The sequence below is a fragment of the Epargyreus clarus genome, unplaced genomic scaffold, assembly GCF_041222505.1.
Source record: "Epargyreus clarus isolate Ecla_fem2 unplaced genomic scaffold, WU_Ecla_fem_2.2 ptg000006l, whole genome shotgun sequence".
Classification (NCBI taxonomy): domain Eukaryota; kingdom Metazoa; phylum Arthropoda; class Insecta; order Lepidoptera; family Hesperiidae; genus Epargyreus; species Epargyreus clarus.
This window is the reverse complement of record NW_027332214.1, coordinates 13907997-13918373: the sequence shown is the minus strand read 5'-3', so window position 1 is coordinate 13918373 and position 10377 is coordinate 13907997. Positions and strand designations below refer to the sequence as shown.

The 10377-nt window shown below is 37.0% G+C and overlaps 1 protein-coding gene across 2 annotated transcripts; it reads left to right on the top strand.

The window, feature by feature from the left end:
* The first annotated feature begins 518 nt into the window (after nt 1-518).
* LOC140743004 (uncharacterized) lies at nt 519-10069 on the top strand. Of its 2 annotated transcripts, XM_073074132.1 has the most exons (4): nt 2552-2740; nt 3438-3531; nt 6529-6981; nt 7344-10069. In XM_073074132.1, the coding sequence occupies exons 1-4, from the start codon at nt 2664-2666 to the stop codon at nt 7641-7643; spliced, it is 924 nt and encodes a 307-aa protein (XP_072930233.1). In that variant the 5' UTR covers nt 2552-2663; the 3' UTR covers nt 7644-10069. The 2 variants fall into 2 exon arrangements, with proteins under 2 accessions (XP_072930232.1, XP_072930233.1); XM_073074131.1 differs by lacking the exons at nt 2552-2740; nt 3438-3531 and adding an exon at nt 519-956.
* The last annotated feature ends 308 nt before the right edge of the window (nt 10070-10377 follow it).

Here is a 10377-nt window from a genome sequence, read left to right as displayed (position 1 = left end):
CAAAAGTGGCAGAGTAACGTTCTTTACAAAGATCGGAAAATAACTACTTAGTAGACGATCTACAGTGCCCTTTTATATGCTTTCCTTTAGTTAATACTCGCATTTGACAAATAAATTTTCTTACTCTTACCATCATTCCTAACAATATTTTAATTCCACGCGTTAAATAATGGGTTCCTAAATAAGTACTAATAACTGTCAAACATAATGAGGTCAAGTCAATACTTTCAAACTTTCAGTTTCATAAAAACGTTAAGTTTTGCAGAAGATTTTGTATTTGTAAAGGAATAATAGCATAATATTCTTTATGAATTTAAAAGTCGTAGCAGTATCGTTAGAAAAAATTCTGGTCCAAGTGTCAATAGAAAATCTCTATTCTCCTTTTTTTAATCATCACGAATCGAAGTATCGTTGTACGGGGCGGGACAGCGACAGCGAGACAGCGAGCTAGCGCCCCCGCGCCCCGGCAACTGGCGCACTGTCGTATCGACCTGGCGTCGGCCAGTGAGCGAGTGCGCCAGTCCGCCTGCGCCCATTGCCCGCGCCAGCGAGGTGTTTCCCGCACGCAAGTACTCGTCGTGCTCGTTGGCTTCACATTTGATGTCGTTAGCTTGTTGATATTAACAATGGTTCGTGCAAAATTTTCGTATGAGGATACGGTGAAATTCATAAGACTGTACAAGGAACAAGAATGTCTCTGGAGGACCGACTTGGTTACGTACCGCGATAAAATTAGTAAATGGGCCGCGCTGGAACACATAAGGCTTCACATGAACATGGAAGATTTTACCGCAGAAGATGTCAAAGTGAAGATTAAACATCTTCGTTGCACATACATGCTTCAGCTGACTAAGATGAAGGATGCCAGCCGTATGGGCATGCCATGCTACCCTTCGCTACGGTGGTTCAATGAAATGGACTCTTTCATAAACGGAACAAAAAAATATGAAATCGTGGTAAGGAAATATCGTAAATATAAGCTGTATTTACCGATATTAATTGAATATTAACTAAAATTAAAACGAATGAAAATTCGCCAAGTACGAGTCGAACTCGCACATGGAGGCTTCCCTACCACCAAATGTTCATTATTTTTTACTTATTTTTGTTCATTTTATTATTTTCAACAATACTTAGTTATATCACACAACAATAGATGGCGTTGGGGTGACGATGAATGATACGTAAATTTTCAATAATACCTAAGTATTATTTGCCCCAACGCCATCTATATTTGTGTGACATAATTAGTTATGTCACACAAAAATAGATGGCATTGGGGTGATGATGAATGATACGTAAACAACGTATAATAAAATTAAAATAACTGTATTAAAATATGTTTTATGGTTCTTATTTCTATTTATTGTAATACCAGTTATAGCAGTAAACGGATTGTAAAAATTTCAACAGTCTTCCTAGTACGGTTTAACAGTTAGATCGAAAAATGGCGAGAAAATCCGGTTTGTTGTATCAAGACCCCCTTTAATATTCAATTTTATTTTATTTTTAGTATTTGTTGTTTTGCATCATCTGTATAAATTTCATGTGTCTATCTATTACGGTTCCGGAGATAGATATAGCCCTGTGACAGACGGACAGACAGCGAAGTCTAAGTAATAGGGTTCCGTTTTTACCCTTTGGGTACGGAACCCTAAAAAAACGGTATTTAAATATTAATAATGATAGCAATTTGTAAATACTGATAACATTCATAGAATATCGTGATATTTTCTTGTCGTCGATTTACCCATCGATGATATTCAATTTAAGATAGATGCTAAGTACTAAGCTATCGATATCGATGATTTATCAATATAAGTAACAAATGCCTAGAATTATTTTACCATACAATATGCGTACATATAAGTATACAATATTACAAAACTTGCCTGGAGTCGCTTCATAGTTGCATTTTTTTTTTTGTAGGCTAAAACTAACATGTCCCTGTAGTTCCGGGACCAGAATAGGGCTACGGTATCCTCTGCCTGTCGTAAGAGGCGACTAAAAGGAGGCTTCCGGGGTTGCGGACGGCAAGAGTGAGAGCTCAAACCGCCCGGACAGCGACCCCGGGAAGGACGGCGATATGTGTGGTCGCATACCGTCGTGCACACCAGACGGTGTGGTGAGCATCAAGCTCACTTGGTCAGAGCCCGACGGGGCACAGCGCTAAGAGGACTCCGGTTGCGTTCCGTTGGAGATCCCGGAGTTCTCTACACAACGCCGAGGACGGCCACCGGGGGGGTTTTTAGTGCGGTAAGAGTCCCACATAATCCTGTGTCGCTCCCACGAAACCGGGTACCTTTTAAAGGTTTCCCCCTCGTTAACAAAAAAAAAGGCTAAAACTACCATGAGCTATTGTTTACTATATTATACATGTATATTATTTGGATTATTGTATGTTGTAAATCGATAATATGAATTTGTTGAGCGTGTGTTAAGAAAGTGAACGTCTTTAAAGTCTTTAAAGTAAAGTACAACATATTATTATTGCCGAACGAACCATTGCGCAGAGCGCTAGCTGCTGAGTAAGTCCAACAGTCCAATGAACACACTTTCATTAGTCACTTGCGCGACGTCATTCGGACGGTACGTCGTACGCTCGTGTTCAGATCAGTCTTAGAAGATAAAATTAGTGTAAATGTGGTTATTTATTTATTGTTATGCCAGCATGTGTTTTTATCCAGTGCAAGAATAATTCAAGACACAAAAATGAAAAACATGGAATAACTTTCCACTTGTAAGTATCTATGTCTATAACTTCATACAAACTACAAAACCAAGCCATACGGTACAGTATAATACACTTGGCAACTAAACATGATCCTGAAAATTGGCAGCAAATTAAAAAAAAAAAACTAACTCTGGTAATACTAGATGTAGTAGGATGTTAGGCATAAGACGAATGCTTGTTCTTTCCAATTTTTTTCACGTTTTACCAATCATGTATTAACCAATACGAGTATTAACTTCTGAGCCTCGCTTTTAATAGGTTTCTTCATTTTAAAGATTTTTAACACAGTTTTAATTTAAATCTCGTAATGTTCAAATTTTTCACTTTGACAATGACAAGTCCTCTACAGTCGCACAACTGACGTTTTAAATCATTTTAGTGTTGCCATATAAAAACTATAAATGACAGGATCATGTTTCGCTAGCCAGCAATGGTTTAAGGTCATTAATATGCAACAAAAAATAAAGTGGGTATAATAATATATGTAAAGTTATTGAGGATAAGTTTAGGCTCGGACTGTCGGTAAAATATAAAAAGTGATTGAATTATACATTTTATATCAATATGCCATACATTATTTTAATTGCACAATGCGCATACATGCTTGGTCCAAAAATGAAATGAATATAACAAGGGGATTTATAATTATTTTATAATTCGAAACACCATTAAAATTTATCTTGGTATGTTTGTTACATTTCAGATTTCCCAAATGTGCACGGTGCAGGACCAAATGGATTGCCATTACCAAAAAACAGAGGCGGCAGCCCGAGTGGGCACCCACTATTAATAGTCGTGTATGTTCTTATCATTTCAAAGAGGCAGACATGTTAGCAGTCAAATACTGCTAACGGATTGAAAAAGATAAAAAAGGGTGCCGCACCTTCCTTCGAACAATTCAGTGATTTTTTATTTGTATGTATCTTTGCATTTAATATATTTTTGTTACACTTGAAAATATATTAAGTTCTAAGTTTTTAAGAGCATTGGGTATTATTATATTCAAGGTATGTAACAAAATATGCATGGTAGCATTGCCAACTTACGCCCATTAACCGATGTACCCATAGAGAACTATGCAATGTTTCGCCTATCCATTATCGATACATTACTCTAAGACAAAGAAAAACCTTACACAACAAGGCTTATATAATTTAAATTACATTCCCTTACAGACCGACGTAAAATAATTTACATGATGAAGCACTTATTATTTTACATGTTGTGACTACCCGTAAGTGGAATTATGTGTATTAAGACTAAGCTATACTACTTAAAAAAATAACATTGTATTTCTTGTATAACATGTACTCCTGTTGGTAGCCCTTAAGAAGTAAATAAATAAATACATTTAGACAATTTCTGCTTACTAGGAATGAACCTATTTTTTCTATATTTTTCAGCATTGCCAACTGTACGAGAATTCTCGTACGAATACGACATTTGTGGTCTTTCGTACGAGATATTTTATGGACACCATCAGCCTCGTACAAATATGTATCAGATTTTGACATAAAGGAAAATGTTATTGACTTCAGAAGACTTGACTTTAGATTTGCTTGTTATATTTTTCCTCGGTACATTACGGTCCTGAAATTACATCTAAACCATTATTTTTTCTTTATTTCGTATTAAATTGGTTAAAACTTTAATCAAAAATCGTAAATTATGTGAGCGAAATTCAAATTTTCAAAACGCATTCCCATTGGTCGAATCGAATAATGACGTCACATAGCGTGTTACGATGTTTATCGGCGTCGATATTCAAACTGTTTGAGAGAAAAATTGTTTTTGTCTATATTCCTACAGTGTTATTTGTTACCTAGTGCGATTTTTCTACATAGTATTATTAGGAATAATCAAGAACAATGATTGAAAGTAGTTTTGTCAAAGCCCAATCGGACTATTTACCTAAAATATGCAAAATGAATAAACTGGTCTTTGTGCATAGGTCAATTCAGAAATATTTAACTGATCATAACTTATTTTGTTAATATTCTTTTTTTTATAATATAGGAGTAGCAGACAAGCATACAGTCCACCTAATGGTAAGTGGCTACTGCCGCCCATGGACATCTGTAATCAACCCCAGATAGGATTAGATATTCCCACCTAAGGTCGGCCACAGGTGCGCCGCTACCTTTGAGGACTATGCTGGAACGCCTCGGCAAAGTCTGTCTCCCTTACCACACCCTTCAAACCGGAACACAGCAGCGCCTAACACTGCTGTTATTAGGTAGAAATAGGTGTGGCGGTGGTGCCGCCGGAGCCGAACCACAAAGGGTTCTACCACCTTCAACTTATCACCTATCTTCACCTATCTTTATAATATTATAATAGATTATAATGCATTTTGTGTGTTTCAAATGATAGTGTTTGATGTAGAAGTCGATAAGTACCTACCTAACGATATTTTTTTTAAATTATTTACCTAAAATTATCGTTTGTTACAGTAAATGCAAATGTTTATGTTTATGCGATTTTGGAGATACTTTATCTGTTTCCTATAATCTTACACCACATTTTTCGTATTTTCGCATCTTTTGCAAAAGAAAACTATATAATGTATTTATAGTAGTGGTTTTGCGCAATAACTCTAGGAAATATTTATAAAGTGGTTATTTAGCCTTTCTCAAGATGTAAATAGCGATGAAACCTGAAAACGTTTAATAATATCTTTATGTGCATACAGTTATCATCAATATCAATACAAATCACGCTACGTGACGTCATTCAAATAGCGCGTAAAATGGCGGCGTTCTTATGTGTCAAATTTTATTGATACTTTAAATATTTTTTTAAAAAATATTTTAAACACTAATAAAATTGTTTATATTTTTTACTATGTTAAAACGATGTGATAAGTGGTTTAAAATAATAAAATAAAAATGTGCATATTCCCTATTAGCGGAATTTTGATGACAAATAAAATAAAAATAAATAAAAAACAAATACGTATTTCAGTGATTGTATGTTCCTGGCGAGCTTTTTAGCTGATAAATACATATTTCATAGATTTACACACTACACGACTACAAGTATAAACTAAGTGATGATTTGACTGATAAAACGGTGTGATCTGAAGTAGCTCCAGCTCCACATGTACCATTAGGTTAAGTTTACCATTGTAGATAACAGTTGTTTTTCGTTTTCAGTCAACTTCAACTTCAAATAGGTTGATTGCGTTGAAGGTGATAGAACCCTTTGTGGTTCGACTCCGGCGGCACCACCGCCACACCTATTTCTACCTAATAACAGCAGTGTTAAGCGCTGCTGTGTTCCGGTTTGAAGGGTGTGGTAAGGGAGACAGACTTTTCCGAGGCGTTCCAGCTTAGTCCTCAGGGGTAGCGGCGCATCTGTGGCTGACCTCAGGTAGGAATATCTAATCCTATCTGGGGTTAATTACAGATGTCCATGGGCGGCAGTAACCACTTACCATCAGGTGGACTGCATGCTCGTCTGCTACTCTTATATTATAAAAAAAAATCCCTTCGTCTTTGGTTCACAGAAAGGCATATGAGTACCAAATTTCACCTCATTTGGTCCGGTACTTTCGGAGCAAAGTGGCTGTGACAGACTGACGGACAGACGCACGAGTGATCCTATAAGGGTTCGGTTTTACGATTTTTCGTACGAAACCTTAAAAAAGGGATAAGAATATTAAGAATGTCGATTTATAAATTATGAATGACAAAAAATCATTTCTATATTTGAACATATGTATACCAATTAACATATGTTAAGTATATATTGCTTATCGATTTATATTTTATTAAAATATAATATTGTTGCAGTTACAGCCAGAAACTGCTTCATCACCGACAGAAGATTCACAATCCAGAGATGACGCATGTTGCTCATCCACGTCACTGAGAGACAGCGAAGAAAGAGCATCAGGGAATTCCATTTGCTGTTGGCAGCCAGAGCACTACTTTTTATTTATATCGCTGTATAAAGAGCAGGAGCGTCTGTGGAACCCGCACAACCCAGCGTACCGCGAGGTGGGCGCCCGCGCCTCCGCCTTGGAGCGCCTCGCACAGGGCATGGGCTTCTCTGACTTTACGATAACTGACGTTGAGAAGAAGATCAGATACATACGTGGCACTTACATGAACGAGCTCAACCGGATAGAGGAATCTCTTTGTTCAGGGTCCGACACAATATACAAGCCTGTTGTACCATGGTTTGATGCTTTGGACTCTTTCCTTAGAAACGTGCACACCGGCGCAAACAACTCACATGACACGGTTAGTTTTCCATTTAATTCAATTTCAGCAAGGTATGACGACTTACCATTAACATTTTTACTAATATGTGTCGATAATTTCTAGAAATGATGATTTATTAGCAAATTCGTATTATTAAAATTATTAAAAGTATATTGGTAACTTAAAGGATATTAAGCAAACAAAAACAGCCAGATACAAGAGAGATAGGCAGAAATATGTCGACGGTTCTACCATCTTCCATCCTTCAGTTACCTACTGCCATATAGAGCTGTCTCTATTTATAAAATCTGTATTTTCGATATGTTTATTTATAATATTATTAAAAATATATGAATATTACCCCTGAAATCTAGTATTGACATTTTGTATTACGCTTACAGCTACAAAACGAGATAAAAGTGGAATTTTCTTGCGAGGACAACGACGAGGACGTCGAGCAAGACTTCGTGCACCTGCACCCCGAGCCCACGTCGTGGGCGGCGGCCGAGCGGGCGGAGCGCTTAGCCGAGAGCGCGGCGAAGCGCGCGCGGGACGGTGCGGGCGAGGGCGACGAGTTCGCGGTGTTCGCGCGGCACGTCGCCACGCAGCTGCGCGCGCTGCCGCTGGCCTTCGCGCTCGAGGCGCAGGAGACCATCCAGTCCGCGCTCACGCGGTACCGCCTCAAGACAATTAGGAAATAAATTGACCGAACATTCATATCCTTGTTACCTGAATAATTCATATTGTAGGGATAAATAATATTATCTCTTAAATTGAAATCTTCTTCGCATGGGAACATCGGTCCCACATGCATATGAGCTGAAAAACAATCAAGCAAGCAATGAAAATAAATCTCAATTACCGATATAAGTTTAACTTACAATGTACTTGCTTTCCTTAATAAGCACAATAAAGTTAGTGCAAGAAAAATCTTACAAATGGATGTTATATAGATGTGCAAATTAATCTGATAATATTCGGATTTAATTTGTTAGTGATTTATTATTGTATTGTTGTGAAGTAAGATATATACCAAAGTAGTGTATCATAAAGATAATAATGATAATAAAGTCGTAATTCTAATGAATGAAAAGAAAACTGGCCAGTTGCTAATCACAAATAATAAGCACTAATAACAACACCAACCAGTACCGTTAGTATGAGTTCTACGTATGCTCGAAAACTTTCATCGTTTATGTTTTTGCTCACACAGCGCCCCTGTGGACGGTGTCGGAACTAAAATTCCATAGTGTAAGTTCCAAAAACGAAACAATAACGCTATCAAAATTATATTAAAATTTTTAACATGCATTTATATTTGTAAAATTAAATGTCGTTACACATTGACTATTCAGTTTTTTAAGTAGAAACTAAGCGTACAGAAAGCACGTAAATTGACGCACTATACTTGCACTCTTGGATGTACCCCGCTGCGAGCAACTGCCGTTAGATGGCGTCGATGATTATAGAATCTACCAGGATCCCATTGCTTAAAATATTCACTTAGCTGTAAACCATAATAAACAGTAATGTAGCGTTGGATTAATGGAAATTGTACAAATTGCCAGATGATAGAGAGAATATTTATATATATTTTTTGTAAATAACTTGTATATTTGAGTTTAATAGATATACATAATTTGACATAGCGATTGTCCAGTACGATAATAATTTATTACATTACATTTTTACATAATTTGTTATTAATATTACGTACTTCGCACGTGTTCAGTCGATAAAACAGACAATTTCAGAGTAAACTGAATAAAATTAAGAACCAATTATTGGATAACTAATTAATACTAACATAGAAAATTGTATTTAACTGCCAGCATTATACTATAGCGAGTCAATGGATACCTTGTTTTCGAATGAGATGCTTATTGTACGTAAGAAATACCAGAGAAGTGCTGCATAATGGAAGCGACGTGTAATATTTCCCGAGCAGAGCCGGCGTGTGGAGCGGCCATTATTTAATACGTGAGAGCAAGTCTGCCAGCCCGCGGTCCGTCACTGAACTGAATAACTCCAGAATCTGACATTTTCTGGTCTCCAGTACATTTGCTTAACGAGCGGCGCACCAAGAAAATCATATTATACACTATTTAAGAGATATGACGATTATTTCATATTTAAAGCCAAGTGAATCATGATTGATTATTTTCCTACTCGTGAGGTAGATTACGGGTGCGTTTCTTGCGGTTGCTGTCTACGAGTATCTACTATTTAATAAGGGCTGTCAGATCTCCGTATATATTTTCAAAACGGAACCACGACAGAAATTAAGATTAGTGTCGGGGGTTACGGTACCCCCAACACCGTAGCGCGTAGAGATGCATTAACATTTGCGAGTCGTGTGCGGTGTGTTCGCATTCCGGTAAACAATTTGGCAGTCTGCGCGCAAAAACATACTGCTGTTATGTTATGGAGCCAGCATGCGGGACCCATTCTTATTAGAAACTGTTCTGCAAATCGGATTCATATTACCTATGTGAGTGCCCTCAACACGAAACTATTTCTTCACTGTGAATTACAACTTACCTACATGATTCTGAATTGATAAGGTGATATTTTGAGCGGAAATTGTTGAGTTCACATGTCACTTGGAATTATATTAAGATTATGGAATTACCGGTCGAGCCCGGAGCCCTCTACGTGTAACACCGCTTTAGTGACCGCTTCGCCACGTGAATTGTCCATGCCCAGTGCTTTTAACTTTTAATTTTCTTCATCAAAATTACTTCTAAATTTTTTATGAGATACACCCGATAATGATAAATAAACGATATTTATAAACGATCCAGCAGACAACAGTTATAATGAAAGATGCGGATTCTGTAAAAGGCGTTTCATAATGAACGGAAACATAACTGTCGGGAGCTCGCACCGCCGGATATGTTGCTATAATGACAACTGCACATATTGCATTAAAATTCCCGTGACAACGCAAAGAAAATAATATTGCTACATCAATGGTACACCAGTACGGTGTATTTTTGATGATGGTCGTTTTAGAGCACTTTCTCTTGATTTTTTTTCAATAAATGTAAATTGTTGTTAACATATCTTGAGAAACAAATACTTAAATAATTCTCGTACAGAAAATTAAAGTTCTATTAAATTATTATTGGAGTTTCATTTTCTTATACCTACGCACTCCAATTTCTGTATACATTATCTTGTAAATAAGAATGCCGTAGGTAGGTATTCTCAGCTGATTCTTGTAAGAACTACAGTGAAATATAAAGAAGCTTTAGACGTCAGATAAAACCATCATTAGTCTGATCCAGAGTTCTGTGACATAGTTAAACTATAAAAAAAGAAAGTTACACGTACCTATATAGCGTATTGTGAAGTTTCTTTACTTACTATTCTCTTTACGTCCTACGTCGTCAATTTACGTCCGTCCGCGCCCATCCATCAGCTGATCGCTCG